General features: G+C 44.2%; 1 protein-coding gene across 1 annotated transcript; it reads right to left on the bottom strand.

Annotated features, from left to right (window-relative positions):
* Positions 1-5,354: 5,354 nt before the first annotated feature.
* nr5a1b (nuclear receptor subfamily 5, group A, member 1b) lies at positions 5,355-17,835 on the bottom strand (the record flags this gene model as incomplete). The annotated part of the gene is made up of 6 exons (XM_080842741.1): positions 17,728-17,835; positions 17,369-17,510; positions 15,952-16,610; positions 8,938-9,057; positions 8,285-8,432; positions 5,355-5,608 (listed from the first exon to the last, which is right to left on the bottom strand). The coding sequence occupies exons 1-6, from the start codon at positions 17,827-17,829 to the stop codon at positions 5,355-5,357; spliced, it is 1,425 nt and encodes a 474-aa protein (XP_080698867.1). The 5' UTR covers positions 17,830-17,835.
* Between the last annotated feature and the right edge of the window lie 938 nt (positions 17,836-18,773).

Genomic DNA, 18,773 nt, shown 5'->3' with positions numbered 1-18,773 from the left:
AGTTTCAAAGTTTCATTTCCCGGCGTGACACAACCTTGTTGCCCGACAAGCCACTTTCTAAAGAATGGAAGGAGTGCTTTCATGTCCAACGACCAATTAATGGTTTTGGAGTGGTGCTTGGTGCTGCCATGTTTGCACCCTTACTGAAAGGCGCTTTGCTCCTGGCCCCCGAAACATCAGGCTCTTAAACACCTGCTCCCACAGACCCCCCCACCCCCACCCCCTCCTCCTCCTTCACCACACACACACACACACACACACACACACACACGCACACACACACACACACACACTCCCCACTGCTTCCAGTTCCCTGGCATACAATTGGCGCTCTGATAAAGGAAGCTGCTCTCTGCTCGCCTGATAAAGAATGCTCTCTGGCTAATTGTGCTCCGATGCTCGCTCTCTCTCTTTCAGGTGCAATATTGAAGGTTGGGCAAAATGAAAAAAAAAACATGCTTTCTCCCCCAGGTCTACCTTTTAATTTTGCCTTCTGAAAAGACCACAGCTGTGCTGACTCTCTTCAGACAGGGATGTGTGTGTAAGAGTGCTTTCGAGTGTGTGTATGTACAGTATGTGTGTGTGTGTGTGTGTGTGTGTGTTTGAGTGTGTGTTCGCCTCTGTCTTTTTAAGTATATGTAGGCATTTGCTTACAAACATTCAGAACCTTGAGTTGTTTTCTTGCTAATACCGAAGGGGAGAATGGCTTTTTATTTGAAATACTAGTTTACAATTTTTTAGGCTGTCATTTTCTTTTCTATGATCTACCTTATCTGGCCTTTTAAGAGGCCTTAGAGATATGCGGAGAGAGAGAGAGAGAGAGAGAGAGAGAGAGAGAGAGAGAGAGAGAGAGAGAGAGAGAGAGAGAGAGATAAAAGCACATGAAAGGGGACAGACAGAGACCCTATGGTGTAGTGCGCGGTGAACCTGATAAGAAAGGTGGCAAAACACAAATTGTTTCATTCAGTCTCTTTGCAAAATGTTTGTTGCAAATTTTCCCTTTCTCTCCTCGCTACAGTGACTTCTTTTAAAGCAACAGTTTATTTGTAGGGTGTCACGCTTTTTCACTTTCATCATGCAAGGCCCAGATTTTATCACCGCTGCTCTTTGCTGCTTTTAAATGGTATTTGCAAACACCCTCTTGTCTACCTACCACTTTCACCTCAACAGCTCCGAACAAGAAGCATGGTTTCTAAGCACAGAATGAGATGAAGTGCTTCTCGTATATACTGTACTGTGTGCTTCCTCTACTTTTAATCACGTGCGCGCACGCTTGTGTGTGTGTGTGTGTGTGTGTGTGTGTGTGTGTGTGTGTGTGTGTGTGTGTGTGTGTGTGTGTAGCATTCACCCTCACATCTTCTGATGAAATGTTAAATGATGAATGTGAAAGAAAAGGAGTGTGTATTTGGCTTGGCACCCAGCTGAAAGCACAGAGGCTGCAAGGTGCTGTGTGTGTGTGTGTGTGTGTGTGTGTGTGTGTGTGTGTGTGTGTGTGTGTGGGGGCATTAAGGAAGGATCACACTGAGCGAAAGAGAGAGAGCAGCGAAGGGAAAGAGTGGAAAATGAAGGAGTGAGCGGGGGGAGAGGTGTGGGTGTATGACCAAATCACTGGGCCAAGTGACCTAGAAGGGGAGGAAGAGAGGAGGCTGTTAAAGTGTGGTCCATCATACTGACGTACCACTTCTTTTCTGCCATTCTTTACCGCTTCCTTTTCTTTTTCTTCCCTTCCTCCTCCTCGTCTTCATTCAAACTGAACCACTGAAGATCACTGCAGAATAATGCCCCTTAATTCCGAATGCCTAAGAGTCTCTCCTCATATCATTTTCCATAGCAATCTTCCATATGATTACAATTCCATCAGTACGTCTTCCTTGCAAAAATTAACAGAAGAATGTTTTGGAGCAGCTCTAGGCCATTCATACACTTGCCTTTCAGGCCGCAGTGAAGGACACGGCTTCAAATCCTCAGACTTTACGCTTAGAACCCTTGTAAACGCTGAAGGGCTCCCACAATGTATCAAATGCACACTAAGGCGTCAGATAAAGCTAACAGGATTAAATGTTAACGGCAACTGAATAGTTTTTCTAATGAATATGATTGTAAAGAATTCTAGATACATTTTGGTGTAAGGCTTTCCCTGACTAATGCACATAACTCTTTATTATTAATGAAACAGAAACTGTTTGGTTAGGAACTCTGATTAAAAATCATTTTACATCATCATTTAAACACATTGATTACCTTTTATATCGTCTTTTCATGTGGTCATTCATAATTAAAAAGAAAGGAAGCATACACACACACACACACACACACACACACACACACACACACACACACACATACACACACACACACACATACACACACACACATACACATGCTCGCATGCAATCATACACACAGATGCAAAGATAGAATGCAGTAAAATTCAGGTGTGGATCCACCAAAACTTCAGTCCCAAAATGCTCTTACTTTCTTTTGTAGCTAGAAGCTTGAAGAGTGTAAACTCCAAAATGTGACTCCGCTTCACACTGGCGTTTCAAAAATGTATTATTTTCCCATATTTTATTTCTTACCAAAGAAGTATTGTCTTCCATGTTTTCTTTACGCAACGACCTTCAAATGCCATTCTGTTTATAGAACTACAAGGACATATTTTAAGTATCTCCCTGAGACACGGAGGATGACTCTTTGTCCTAAAATAGGTTGACCAATAATACTCTACTATCATCAATGTCCTCTCCCTGTCGTAGCACGGACGACTGAACACACACACACACACACACACACACACACACACACACACACACACACACACACAAACACACAAACACACGATCATCAATGTCCTCTCCCTGCCGTAGCACGGACGACTGAACACACACACACAAACACACACACACACACACACACACACACACACACACACACACACACACACAAACACACGATCATCAATGTCCTCTCCCTGCCGTAGCACTGACGACTGAACACACACACACACACACACACACACACACAAACACACGATCATCAATGTCCTCTCCCTGCCGAAGCACGGACGACCGGATCAGCCTTGAGTCTCTTATGACATGATGGCTGAACCCTGCTCAGTGCCAAGACAAATAAAGCTGCAGAAAAAAATACGATCTGATTAAAAAAATTGTATTTAGACTGCCCAACATCAAATACCTTCAGGTACAAAATGTACACAATCTCAGTTTTAGCATCTGGCGCATTAGCATAATCTCCTTTAGCCACAACCACACTCCCCTGTCCAAGGAGAAATCATTTTCACCTAAATGAATTTCACAGGAACTGTGTAGAACATTAAATAATTTTCATTTATTTCTTTGAAACAAATACAATGAAGCACTGTCTTAACGAAAACTGTGTTGAACAGAGATACAGTGGAATACAGCAGCATGACTCAGACCCCTCAATGGCACCGACCAATCAGCAGGAGTGGTACTGGCACGTAGCGGGGCAGAGAGCCTATCAGACTTTTCCTAATAGCAGGCAAGGAAATAAAATAGAAGAAAACACAGATGCACAATGTTTTGTTGGTCACCTCTTAAATACATCATACACATTTTAACATTTAATGGAATACGACAGGAGAGAGTAACCAGTTATTATCAGTATCAGAGCCCCACAGTCAGTGTATCAGTCATTATCATTAAGGCAGGAGTTCAAATGTACTTGTCTTTTACACACACACACATTCATAAACACACTCTCTCTGTCTCACACACACACACACACAGGTTCTTACACTTTTTTGACATTCTTAAAACGACAGAAAAAAACCCTAATGAATATCCACAAAGTGGGATATTTCATTAAAATTGAAAAAGCGCCTTGTTACAGTATCTGGTCTCTGAGTTTACCAGGCAGCGTCAAGCTGAATTCTTGGGTCACTCGACACAGTGAATACTTCATAGGGGTTTGGTCCTAGACACTTAGAAACACACTTGCTGTCCAGTGTGAGGAGTACATCTAATTAGAGAGAGAGAGCGAGAGTTTAAGAAATGAAAAAAACGAAAAACACACACACACACTTTTTTAGTTATTGGGAATGTAACTGCGGTTTTCACGTTGAATACGGTGATGTGTTTGTGCACACGCCTCATCGTATCTGTCTGTAAACGTGGCCCACTGTCCATGCCTGGAATATGGGATCTTCCATCTGTTGCTAAGGTTGGAGGGATTCTTGGCAAAAAGCTGAAAATCACAAAAATCCACCTTTTCTCTCTCACCCGTCACTCTCTCACCCCTCACTCTCTCACTCCTCACTCAATCTCTCACCCCTCACTCTCTCACTCTCTCACTCTCTCAGCCCTCACTCTCTCACTCAATCTCTCACCCCTCACTCTCTCACTCTCTCACTCTCACTCTCTCACTCCTCACTCAATCTCTCACCCCTCACTCTCTCACTCCTCACTCTCTCACTCTCTCACTCTCTCACTCCTCACTCAATCTCTCACCCCTCACTCTCTCACTCCTCACTCTCTCACTCTCTCACTCTCTCACTCCTCACTCAATCTCTCACTCTCTCACTCTCTCACTCCTCACTCAATCTCTCACCCCTCACTCTCTCACCCCTCACTCTCTCACTCTCTCACTCTCTCAGCCCTTACTCTCTCACTCTCTCACTCTCTCACCCCTCACTCTCTCACTCTCTCACTCAATCTCTCACCCCTCACTCTCTCACTCTCTCACTCTCTCAGCCCTCACTCTCTCACTCAATCTCTCACCCCTTCTCAAGGCGCCTTGACTGTACACAGCAGGCTGCACTGAGAGTCGGTTGCTGGATGCCCTCCATTAGCTCGGTCTGTTGTACGGCTGATTGTCAGCATATTCAATTAGGGTGCATTAGGGTTCAAAAAGGGGACTCAAAGTGGGACTCAACGTGATCCCAAAGGTACACCAGCAATGCCTAGATGAACCACCTCTGCTGCTGACTCTTCCAGGCTATATGTCACTCGAACCTGAAGATACCTCAGCTAGCAGACCCTGGTGTGCCTTTTGGTCATGCTACTGGTAGACAAATAGCACTCTGAGGTACTCATTCACTCACTCACTCTCTCTTTCTCTCTCTCTCTCTTTCCATCAAACTCTCTCTCTCTCTCTCTCTCTCTTTCCATCAAACTCTCTCTCTCTCTCCCTGACTCTCTCTCTCACTCTCCTTCACAGTATGGTGCGGTTGATGTTGGGTTGTGAATAAGGACTCTGTTTAAGGGGGCATGTATCATGAGCGTGGGGTCGTCGGGACAGGGGTTCGTCGTCGTCGTTGTTGGGGGTGAGGTTGGATGTTTTCGTCTGTGGGTCTGTGGGTGTTTCGGAGTCCGTCAGACGCACGCCCTCTTGGCGTGGAGCATCTCGACGAGCAGGTTGTTGCAGGGCACCTCCCCGCTCAGGTGCTTGTAGCACAGGTAGTCCTCCGCCTGGGTGCTCAGCGCCCGAAGCTCGGGCAGGCGCAGCAGCAGCTGGCTGAACTTGTCCAGGTACTGCGGGTAGCTGCACAGCGTGTACTCCAGCAGCGCCGCGTTCACCTGCTCCTGCACGCCCTCCACGTACGCCTGGTTCTCCAGCAGCTTCACGTCTGGGGGAAGAGAGAGGGGGGGGGGAGGGGAGAGACGAGGTTTAGATGAGGTTTAAAATAAGCGATGGATGAAAGTTGTATGGAGGGGGGTGGGAGAGAGAGAGTTTTAGATGAGGTTTAAAAGTTGTAGAGTTGTATGGAGGGGGGGGGGGGGGAGACGAGGTTTAGATGAGGTTTAAAATAAGCGATGGATGAAGGTTGTATGGAGGGGGGGGACGAGGTTTAGATGAGGTTTAAAATAAGCGATGGATGAAAGTTGTATGGAGGGGGGGGGGGGGGGCGAGGTTTAGATGAGGTTTAAAATAAGCAATGGATGAAAGTTGTATGGAGGGGGGGGGGGGGGGGGCGAGGTTTAGATGAGGTTTAAAATAAGCGATGGATGAAGGTTGTATGGAGGAGGGGGGACGAGGTTTAGATGAGGTTTAAAATAAGCGATGGATGAAGGTTGTATGGAGGAGGGGGGACGAGGTTTAGATGAGGTTTAAAATAAGCGATGGATGAAGGTTGTATGGAGGGGGGGGACGAGGTTTAGATGAGGTTTAAAATAAGCGATGGATGAAGGTTGTATGGAGGAGGGGGGACGAGGTTTAGATGAGGTTTAAAATAAGCGATGGATGAAAGTTGTATGGGGGGGGGGCAGGGTTTAGATGAGGTTTAAAATAAGCGATGGATGAAGGTTGTATGGTGGGGGGTGGGAGAGAGAGAGTTTTAGATGAGGTTTAAAATAAGCGATGGATGAAGGTTGTATGGAGGGGGGGGGAGACGAGGTTTAGATGAGGTTTAAAATAAGCGATGGATGAAAGTTGTATGGAAGGGGGGGGGGCGAGGTTTAGATGAGGTTTAAAATAAGCGATGGATGAAAGTTGTATGGAAGGGGGGGGGGGGGCGAGGTTTAGATGAGGTTTAAAATAAGCGATGGATGAAAGTTGTATGGAAGGGGGGGGGGGCGAGGTTTAGATGAGGTTTAAAATAAGCGATGGATGAAAGTTGTATAGAGGAGGGCCAGAGTGATTTCAATGGAAGGAGAGGAGTGGAGTAAGCGATGGCATTGAGAGCGGTACTGCAAAGGCAGAGACAAAGACAACAGTGCTGTTGCAAGTACAGCACAGATGGGCTGAGAGAGCATATTGGCGTCTTTCTAAAGTGCGTTTCTGTGTGTGTGTGTGTGTGTGTGTGTCTCTGTGTGTGTCTGTGTGTGTGTGTGTGCGCGCGTGTGTGTCTGTGTGTGTGTGTGTGTGCAGAGAAGGCATGTGGATCAATGTGTAGGTTTTCATTGTGTGAAAAAAACATTGGATTTTAAAATGCCTGTGAAGGGAAAAAAATAAAAGATTTGTCTGTCTCATCTGTGGGTGCACGTAGAGACCTACAAACAACAGATAGAATTGAATTGGAGATGAGAACAAAAGTCCTGTCATGTACTGAGTAAAGTTTGTGTATGTATTTGTGTGTGTCTGTGTGTGTGTGTGTGTGTATGTGTGTATGTAGCTCTCTGTATTCCCCCTTTGCATGCACCTCTGACCCCATAGGCACAATGCATGCAATCACACCACACAGACACAAACATACACATGCGTGCACTATGCCCACATAGAAGTGCACACACACACGCGCACACACACACACACACACACACACACACACACACACACACACACACACACACACACACACACACACACACACACACACACACACACACACACACACACACACACACACACACACACACACAGTCAGGGATCTGGCTGAGTCCCTTCAAGCACTCTTATTATTAAAAGCAGCTTTTCATAGGGTCCCACTAAATTGCCATCACTTAAGGGAACACAGATGATAAAAGGCCATCCCCCCCCTCACCCCCCACCGCAAATGTGCCGGCCCCACGTATGAGTGTTAGTCGGGAGGCAAACGAGCGACGGGTCAATCCATTAAACCTCCATTGAGGGTGACTACGGATGAAGGGCGCCGCCGCTCCGTGCCTTTGTAAACACAGCCTATTCAGGAAACCACTAATTTTAATTAAGCCTATTACCCCGCTCACAGAGTGACTAAATCCAGACAAAGCGTTTAGCCTCTGAGTGCACAATAAGGAGATAATTTGGCATATGGCTATGCACGCTCATTATCACAGCGCGAAATCAATTCAATGTCCATCTTTTCAGCGGATAATTGCTCAGGGTCAAACCTCAAATTGAAAAATATTCCCTTTTTTTTTAGATTTTTTTAAATGAGATGTATTGACGTGCTGATTGGAAGCTTAGGCGCATCGGTAGCATGTTTGAATAGTATGATAGAGGTGACTTTAGGTGAGAGGGACTCATTGATGATTGGAAATGATACACACCTTTGAAGAACCTTTAAAGAACACACCTTTGCAGTCTAGGTTTACACTACTTTGGTAAAAATCCATCAGTATTTAAGATGTTGTGATTATGTTAACCTCTATAGAAAATCTGAGAACAATAAAATAAAAAAATTAAAATAAATAAAAAAAAAAGTTTTTTGTTCAAGCTACTTCAGTCAGTCTGTTAGCCCACTTGTTTTCCTTCCTAATAATAATAATAATAATAATAATAATAATAATAATAATAATACTACATTTTATTTTTAACGCACTTTCTTTCAAAAGAATCTCAGAGTGCCTTTGGGGGTCCTAAGGGGGGGGGCTCCACTACTCACCAGGGTTGAAGAGGATGAGGAACTTGAGGCAGGCGATCTCTCGGCGGTCCACCTGCAGGGCCTGCAGCTTGCCCACCAGCTCCTGCCCCCTCTGCACCAGGCTGGTGAGGGTAGCGCCCGCCTGGCCCGCGATGTGCGCTATCTGAACCTGCCAGACAAAACATGCTCTTTAGCACACACTGGGTCAGCAGCAAGGGTGAGTGAGAGTCTGGGAGTGAGTGAGTGTGTGAGTGTGTGTGTGTGTGTGTGTGTGTGTGTGTGTGGGTGTGTGTGTGTCTGTGTGTGTGTGTGTGTGTCTGTGTGTGTGTGTGTGTGTCTGTGTGTGTGTGTGTGTGTGTGTGTGTGAGTGAGCGAGAGAGAGGGAGATAGAGGAATAGATAGAGAGGAAGAGAGAGAGAGAAAGAGAGAGGAAGGAGGGAGAGAGAAATAGAAAGTGAGAGAGAAAGAGAGAGAAAGGGAGTTTGAAAGAGAGGGAAAGAGAGATAGAGGGAGAGAGAGAGAGAGAGAGAGAGAGAGAGAGAGAGAGAGAGGGAGAAGGAGGACATGTTTCTTTAGTAAAGCAGGTATTGTGTGTGTGTGTGTGTGTGTGTGTGTGTGTGTGTGTGTGTGTGTGTGTGTGTGTGTGTGTGTGTGCATGTGGACTGAGGACTCACCTCTTGCCCGGTGACCAGCAGCACGCTGTCCTCCTTGCCGTACTGCACCTGCCGGGAGACGTAGTCCAGCACCAGCAGCTCGCTCCAGCAGTTATGCAGCAGCTTCATCTGGTCCCCCACCTGAGAGACACAACACAAGTAAGTAAGTAAGTAAGACTTTATTTATCTAGCACATTTCGTACAAGAGTTGCAATTAAAAGTGCTTTACATAAAATCAATAAAAGCAAGCAGCAGGAGCAATACAAATAATGGTCAACATCGTATCAGAACCTGATGTTCCGATAGGCTTCTTGAAATATTAAAATCGTATTAAAAGGTAATAAAACCCTTCCCGCTGGTAATTAGCTCAGTCGAAACCATAGTCCTGCTTTGTAGATTTCGTCCTACCCTGTTTAACATTTTCCCTAGCTATGTTTCCCCGCCCAAAGACCCCCCTTCCAAAGCACAGGGAAGGACTTACAGCAGGCCCTCCACAGTAGTACAGGACTGCCTATCGGTCTCTCTCTTAAAGCAGGCCCTCCACAGTACTACAGTACACATCCTATCGGTCTCTCTCTTAAAGCAGGCCCTCCACAGTACTACAGTACACATCCTATCTGTCTCTCTCTTAAAGCAGACTATCCTCAGTAGTACAGTACAGACCCTATCTGTCTCTCTCTTAAAGCAGGCCCTCCACAGTAGTACTGTACACACCCTATCGGTCTCTCTCTTAAAGCAGGCCTTCCACAGTAGTACTGTACAGACCCTGTTTGTCTCTCTCTTAGAGTTGGCTATCTGTTAACCCTGTTTGTCTTTCTCTCTTAAAGCAGGCCTTCCACAGTAGTACTGTACAGACCCTGTTTGTCTTTCTCTTAGAGCAGGCAATCTGTTAACCCTGTTTGTCTTTCTCTCTTCGTCCACCCTCTGTCTCTCACTATCTCTGCTTCTCTCTCTATCTCTGCTTCTCTCTTTTTTTCTTCTTCTTTTTTCTTCTCCTTCTTTATCTATGGCTGACCGTGTTCTCCTGCATTCTTGTCTTGTTTACCAGTTATTTTCTCAGTGCTCGGCCCGGCATACAATGTCCATTTAGGTTAACTCAAGAGTGATGTGAGTCCACTTCATCCATTCAATCACATCATGTTCATTTCGTGAACAGAAAAGAAATCTTCAGTAATGAATGAAGAGTGGACACTGAACAATTGCAGCGTTGAGACCGTGAATGACGGTCTGCAGGTATTGTGGGTCATAGGGACAGTTATTATATAAATTTGAGTTTGTGATAGTTTGAGATAAAAAAAACTGAGAAAAATGGGATGTCACAAAGAAACTAAATACTTTTTGATATGCTGTTGCTAAGCAACTGTCACTTCAACTTTTATTTCACCAGGTCATGTGACTCCCTCAGGCACACTGATAGCAGCCATTCTTCAAAACGCATTGAAAAAAAAAAAAGCCCATCTCCCTCCCCCACCATTATGGCATGCGGAGAAGAGGAGAGCGTGGAGAATAGAGGAGAGGAGAGGAGAGGATTGTGCTGCCATCACCCAAAGATCCTGAGCTATGCCTGAGAGATGCGCCCACAAAGGCATGTTCCTCTTTTGTGCCACTCCGATGTTGCCATGGGGAGCGAGCGTGTGACACATTCCTTTTGGAGTCACGCCGGCCGTATGCTGACAGCCATGGGGTACCTCGGGTATTGGTACGTGGACTTCAATGTCAAACCGCTCACAATGATGCTGCGGTGGGGGTCTAATAGGGGAGATGTTCATCTAGAATGTATGGACCAATTTCTGTGGATGTTTAGCCAACAAAAAAATATTGAGCTGTAAATTATTCTTCATAGCACAAGTATTCTTCACACTGCAATGTACCTAAGGGGATATTTTGAGCACGTACTGTATACCATGTATACGGAACCGTCCCTAAATTACATTATTCCAAAGGTATTTCATGCAGCACGTTTTTCTACAGGTAGGTTGGAGGAAAGTCAAAATAACCACGAGAAGACTCTCTCATAGCTCATTGTGTACCTACATAACAATCATCTAGAATGAACTTGCATGCCTTCTTTGAATCGTTGAAACACCCCACTTTTTAAATATATATCTATTCAATTCAGAGGTATACACAACACACATTTCTATGCATACTTCCACACATATGCACATACATACAAAAATACAAACATGCAAGAACACATAAGCATCCATAGATGCTAAATCCCAACACATATATACAGTGGTGTAGTGGTCCCTAGAGAAGTGGGTATACTCTTAATTTTTTTTAAGCAGGCCTATACAGCACAGGATAAACATTCTGTTTTGAGAAGTGGGTATACGCTATGCTGACTGAAAAATAAGTGGGTATACTCCGTATACCTGCGTATACCCTGGACTACACCACTGCATATATATGAACTCGGAGACAGCGAGAGAGATTTACCTACACTTACAAAAAAAACATCTCTCAAGGAGAAACCATTCATGTGGCAGACTAACTCGGCATAGACACAGACCATATGTTTGATGTCCAGAGATCCTTTAAGAGCGCGTGACCCCTGACCCCTTTACTAAAAGAAGTTGTTGACATCCAGGTCACCCATGTACACTTGTTGACTCACTCGCACACAGGAGCACACCTCATTACAAGACTCATTGCGGCAGCTGCTCTGATCTGACCAGCGCACGAGTCGCTTGGGTTCTGCACAGGGCCCCTAACTAAGCCAACTCCCTCCCCCGCCTTATCAAACACCTCCTAGCAGCACATTCAATGGTAGGGAACAACAAGTTACACGATAAATGAACAGCAAAGCACGAAAACAAAAAAAAGTCAGTTATGACTTTTTATGATTCTGAGATTTTATGGTTTTCCTTTTTTCTGTGTCAAAGGTTCGACCTTAAAAAAACCACAAACACCAAAACGGAATATCAAGGAATTTTCCACAGAATAGATATTCTAATCAACTTCCTCTTATCTTCTTACAGTGGTGGCACCATTTAATCGGTAATACGCAGTCTAAACAAACACTGTGTTTGTGTACATAAGGTAAATACACTGTCTAGTCATATCCTGTTTTTGAAAGCGTGAGTGTATTCATGTCATCGTGTGTGTATGTGTGTGGTTATATATGCATGCTTGTGTGTGTGTGTGTGCGCGCGTGTGTAGGGACACCTGTGTTGTTAAGACACAAAGACCTGGAAACTAGCCATCAACGAGTGGAAAGGTGGAGGTGTGCTGTTGTCAAATATCAGACAGTAGCGGCTCGGCAATAGCACGAAAGACAAACAGCAAAGACTCAAATGATTATTGTATACGGCTAATATGCTCCAATACATACACACTCTATCGCACATTATCCTACAGATTATTGTATATGGCTAGCATGCTCTTATACATTCACACTGTATCACACATAATCATACAATTCTGTGACTGAGACCGCAGTCTGGTGTTGTATTTTCTGTCTGAGTCAATATTTTTAAATGTAGACTTTGAAAATAAATCCACTGCACCACATTTCCAGAATTATTTCTGCAAAAAAACACATAAACTGATTTCATCTTAAGAAGATATGCTCAGGCTGAAGCCTATCAAACTATTTGGTGCATTTTTATCATTTTCAAATAAACTTGAATGAAAAGATCACTCCTTCCACTGTCTGACTGAAATGTCAAGTGTTGACAGACGCCCAGTGGGTGTGTGGTTTGGGGCAGGTGACAGGTGTGTCTGTTTGGAAGAGTTAAAAGGAAGGCCATGTTAGAAGCTCTGCTATAACCTAAAGCACTGGTCAAAAAACCTTTAATAACATTGACAAAGAATTTCAAGAATATGATCAAGAATGATTTAATCACAAAATCAAAGTTCCCTTTCACCGGTAGAGAAAGCATGGAGAGAAGCAATGGGAAAAATCCAGCTTTACTTGCCATGGTAGAATGACACCTTTTATTGAGATGTGACTGGCAGCTAGCAGATTGTGAATTGAGGGCAAAACGATTTTGAAGAGAACTCTTTATATAAAAAAATTGTGTCATCCAAGTCATGTAGGTCTCAAGAAGATAATTGAAACACAAAATGCGTGAAATAGCCGAACACAATAGAGCCGGGCACAGACATTCCTTGCTTATCTGCTCGACGGAATGCAATTACTACGAGTGAAAATAACTTTTGGGAGTACTTCCTTGCAGCCCTCCAAAGTCTGCCGGAGCAGTAAGTTGAAGGGTTTGGGAGCCTGAGAAAAGTTTCATATAAAAAGCTCTAATGGATTTCTTTGTGTACATTTTCTTTGCGCCACAAGACCATGTTAAAAGTAGTTCTGAGAGAAGCCGTGTGCAAAATTCTTACATACTACAGTTTCCACCCCGCTAGTAACCACGCAACCAATATATCTTCTACTTATTAACGGAGCGTATGAAGACAGACACAAACAAATGAATGTTAATAGACTACAGACACAAACAAACACAGTTTCACAACGTCCGTATTAAAACATATTCCCTGCAATTTGTTTTCCCAAGACAGGCATGAAACTGAAGGCTCTGTCCCTTAAAATAGATGGCCGAATGCATCAGGACATAAATCTGTCATTGTGTTCATCTGGAGCTTATCAGACTGAACAATGGTAAAATTGTGGTGAGAATCAGAATCTCGGGGAGTTTGAGGCCAAGCAGTAAAGTGTCTCCTTCCTATGAACCACGCTAAGCGGGGGGCCTCGAGAGCTCTCTATTTTAACACACATGAACACGACCTCACCGTGTTCAATCCTTGCCACAGTACAACACATACACACACACACACACACACACACACACACACACACACGCACACACGCACACACGCACACACACACACACACAGTACAATGGGAAGGCAGCGAGGACGACACGGCACGTCCACATGTGTGCTTGCAAGCATTTCTTTCATTCCTGTGCAGACACACGCACACACACACACACAGAAACGCACACGCACACACACACACAATCGTACACACACGCACACACACACACACACATGCACGCACACGCACACGCACACGCACACGCACACACACACAGACACACACACACATGCACGCACACGCACACGCACACGCACACGCACACGCACACGCACACACACACACACACACAAACCAGACATGCACACACGCACATAGTGTGTGCATAGCCAAAGGGGGGAGTCAGATGAGAAGTTATAAAAGAAATTGGTTCAAAAAGATCCAAAAGATCCTGATTTCCTAAGCCCTGGCATAACATAAAAGCTCCAGTTTGCAGGAAAAGAATCTGCCTGCTAATAAAATGACTAGGTCCACACACCCACACCCACGCCCACACACACACACACACACACACACACACACACACACACACACACACACACACACACAAATTGCACATCAACTATCACAAATCACCACATCCACATCAAACTCATTCTTGTTTTGACATATCTTCAGCATGAAGTTTGGAAACCACAGAGGGAGAACAGTCATATTTTACAATCCCTCCCTCTCCCCCTCTCCGCCTAAGCACTAGCTAGCTCCTTCACTGTGCACGGGCAGGGCAAGGGCCACTAGCCAAACTCATTTGAACACAAGTGGATAATGAAGCACTTGAGTCCATCTTGAGTTCATCTCTTCCCCTTTCGCCCGGTGAATCAGCCTCCATTAGCAACTCCCCCTGGCCAGTCACGCTTGATGGCGCGATCCTCCCCAGCACGAACCCGGGCAGGGGCCAGCCATTTATGAGAAATAGCTTGAGACCGTGTCAGAGGTTTTAAATATATATACACACAGAGCTTAGATTGCTATGTCTATGACTGAGAACAAGCAACGCCAGCATATGCCAGAGAATGTGGTTTGTGTTTTGCGCAAGAAATAAATGCCATAGTGTGTGTGTGTGTGTGTGTGTGCGTGTTAAAAGTTGTGCTTTTAAAAAGAGCATTCAAATTAGGGAGAAGTAAAAATGCATTTGATCCAGTCTGTGCTGATGATTAATTAGCTTGTAGTAATATCATGTCAACCATTCGACGTGTAGATATGATAATAAATAATATTATGTAAAGGTATCATATTAATTGCTTTTTTTTTTTCAAGTATGGATATAATAGAGAAGAATGGACATATCACTTTGACACGGCACAGAGCAATTCTAAAACAAAATTGTACAAATACTATACTGCTTTGTGAAATACCCTGACCAACACTCTGCATGGAATTCTGGATTTTAGAACTCATAGAAATCCGTGTTCAAACTAGGAAGAGACACCATAGCGACAGATCCTTCTTTAGATCTAGCTGAACAAGAACACTGCAATAGATGGTATGGTGAAGAGAAGAGAAGGAAGAATATCCCCACAAACAAGATTTAACCTCTGACATCATCAAATGTACTCTGTTTAACCAGAGTTGGTAGCCACAATACAAGCCGCAGCAAGAAACCACAGTAACAAGCCATCTCTCTGTACCAAAGGCAAAAGGAGAAACTGAGCAAGGCTCACACAAATATCATTTCAGATATAATTTAATTGAATTTCCCACCCCAACCCCTCCCCTTCTTTCTCTCTTTCTACACCTTTCCCTCAACAACGTCGTGTGCTGTCTGCTAGTACAACACTGTTTACCCCCGTCATCATCATCTCATCACCAGAGTTCAATGGACAAGCCCCTGTTAGTTCAGTAAACAGCAGCGCGTTCAAGGGGCCGGGGGGGGGGGGGGGGGGGGGGGACATGTGACTGTCTGTTGTGTCTCTGTGTGTGTGTCAACCTATTTAACCACTGCTGAAATATATCGCGAAATTCAATACACCGAATTCAACACTGTGTCCATGTCCATGTCCATCTGGTTCATTTTGAACCCTGTAATGAAACAGATTGCAGCCAAAAACCATAAGCTAACTTAACGTTTGTATCTGAACTAGGTCTTCAACATTTGTAAATGGAGGGGGTATCAAATACACGCATTAGCAGTCCCTATACCAAAGAAATGTACATCACTGTGCCATATTTTACGTCGGGCTTTATACTGGCCAGCTTACCTTGAGCTCTTTGAAGAAGATGCAACTCCGGGCCCACTCCACGATGGAGAAGAGCGTCTGGTCCGCCATGTGGCACATGAGGCCGAAGGTGCTGAGCTTGTCGTGTTTCCCCCGGTTGTTCTGCTCCTGCTGCAGGTGGGCCACGATCTTGCTCTGCACTTGGCCCTCGTCTGGGTCGCAACGCAGGAACTCCAGAACCAAGGGTGGAACGCAGCCCTGCTGAGGTGACCCGGTTGGATATGCCTGCTCCGGGTACGAGTACCCGACCACAGAGTCCGGGGAGCTTGTGTAGTGATCTGGGTACTCGGACTTGATAGCTCGACTAGGGAAGGAGGTATACTGGTACTGGCTCAGTATGGGCCCATGCGTGGGCATGGTCATGCCCAGCGATGCGTGACCGTACAGGCTGCGGTCATAGTCTGTGGGGGTGGTGGTGTTTGAGGTGGCGGGCATGATGTTCTTTGGAACTGGCGGCAATCCCTGGAGACTGCCGGAGAAGCTATAGTCCGTCTGCGTGGGGGAAACTAACGGTGGGGTGGACTCCATCTTGAGGCCGGTGGCTCGTATCAAAGCTTTCTTCTGCTGCTTTAAAGCTCTGTCCCGTTTGTACATAGGGCCAAACTTGTTCCGGCCCCCGCGCATCCGGTCCGCGCGCACAGCTGGAAGACAAATACGTCGTTATTATCTTGCGGAATTTCTTTAAACACAAATTAAGACCGCTGTCACAATAAAAAAAAATGTGCTAAATTGTTAATTTCTCTCAATTGTAATGAAAAAAGTAGGTTACCCAATTACCATAAAGGTTATATCAGTGTGACTTAATTTTCATTCAAGAACTGAGAACATCACGTAATCACCATCAGTCTGTCGTGCGCAGTACACTAGGCCTATTAATAACTGCCTCTTTTAATTAGCTGATTACAGTGGTAGGTTTCTGACACTCAGCCACAATAAACCACATGGTACAGTAGGCCCATTATGTGCCTTCAACGACTGATAGGACAATTTGGTCGGGCGGACAGTTAAACCAAAATATTACATTTTATGACAATTCTATAACGTACTTAAAGGTTTTGAGAGATTATTGCATATGTTAAGTAGGAGTAGTAATAATTCCATGATTCATTTTGTAGCACAGAAGAGGATATAGCCTCCTTATGATGATGATGAATCTGCACATGTTCTGATAGCTTAACGGCGGGTGAATCAGAGGTATCCAATGGGCTAAAAAAACTTCAAATAATACAAGCGGTTTGGCCACATTAGCCCTAATTGAAAATAAACTATTGAATTTAACTTGTAAATTAACACAACTCTACGCTTTAAGAACAGTTAAGAACTTATTCTAAATTGAAATAGGGTGAATATATTGTTTTGTATAACCCATAAAATAGAGACTCTTACATAAATGGCATACCTTCTAATCGCATTCCAACGCTGAGGCATTTCTGGAATCGACAAAATGGACACCTTTTCCTCTGTGTTTTGTCTATTTTACAGTCCTGGCTTTCTGCACAAGTGTACCGCTTGTTATTCTGAACCGTCCTTTTGAAAAATCCCTGAGAAAGATAGAAGAGAAACATCACTGATAATGTAGGGCTTGTGATATACAAAGTTATTTGAGAAATTCTATTTCTTGTTATGTCTGCTCTAAAGAACTACCAAAGTAATGTCTGGTTCCGTCGACACTTCTAATATTATTGGAATCATTGGCTAAATTCACATTTTAGAATGATAAATTGCGCAGATTAATTTAACTGCACTTAATTACTGTACCTTGCAGCTCTCGCAGGTCAGCAGTCCGTAGTGGTATCCGGACACCTTGTCTCCACACACAGGACATAACTCTTCCAGATCAACATCGTAACTGTACTCCATTCCTTTCAACGGAATGTCTCCTGTCAAAAATATCAGTCAGATTTCATCAAACGAATTCGTTAATGGCCTTAATAAATCTAATCACCCACTTGCAATAATGAATGGTATTGTAAAATGACATTATAAAAATATAGTGTTTAATGTTGGCGTATGTTTATATTTACTAATAAGATGTTGGTAAATGTCTGACAATTTAGGCAAATGAATATTTCAGAATTTTAGAAATAATTACCAGTTAAGAAAATGAATGTGGCTATTATAGAATAAATAGGATTATCTGTCGATTAGATTAGGCATTTAGGAGAAGAGAATAGTCTTTCCAATATCTTTACGTTTAATTTAGTTTGTGTCTATCGTTGCCTCCCCCTGCAGCCTATGTATTTCACCGGTTTACACAGTAAAAGTCGATACCAATAACATTTCTACCACTTTCTGTTCCTAATGCATATCATTTACAATCGAATTACAGTGAACACCTGACAGACTCGTTACCTGCTAGATCTGCGCTGTTCTCAACGCCAATGCGGTTTAGCTACGATGATGACTGCCTTGTAGTCTATGTCAACGTCAATGCAGCTCTCACTTATGCCAAATCCAGGACCTTAACAATTTTTGTCAAGACGACCACGAGTTTATCGACAGCAGAAAGCTCACATCCACTGAGTTGGCCCCATCAACGCTTAGCATCTGCATACCCACGGAGTGCCGCACCTCTTCATATTTACACAGAGGGGGAGCGAGGAAGGCCGTAGCGGGAGTGATGGACAGGCAAGACCTCCTATCTGGAACAGGTATTCATAATTAGGAGGAGACAAACCACTGACTATAAGCATAGTTGTCTCTTCCGCCTCGTTGAAGATTACCAGAAAGACACGCGTTTGGACAAGTCGACTATTAGTCGGCTATTAGTCTGTTTGTGCTATTGGCTGTTCTGGTAAAGGTAA

Source organism: Sprattus sprattus (assembly GCF_963457725.1).
Source record: "Sprattus sprattus genome assembly, chromosome: 7".
Lineage (NCBI taxonomy): Eukaryota > Metazoa > Chordata > Actinopteri > Clupeiformes > Clupeidae > Sprattus > Sprattus sprattus.
Note: the sequence above shows the minus strand (reverse complement) of the source record. Positions and strands in the feature narration are given on the sequence as shown.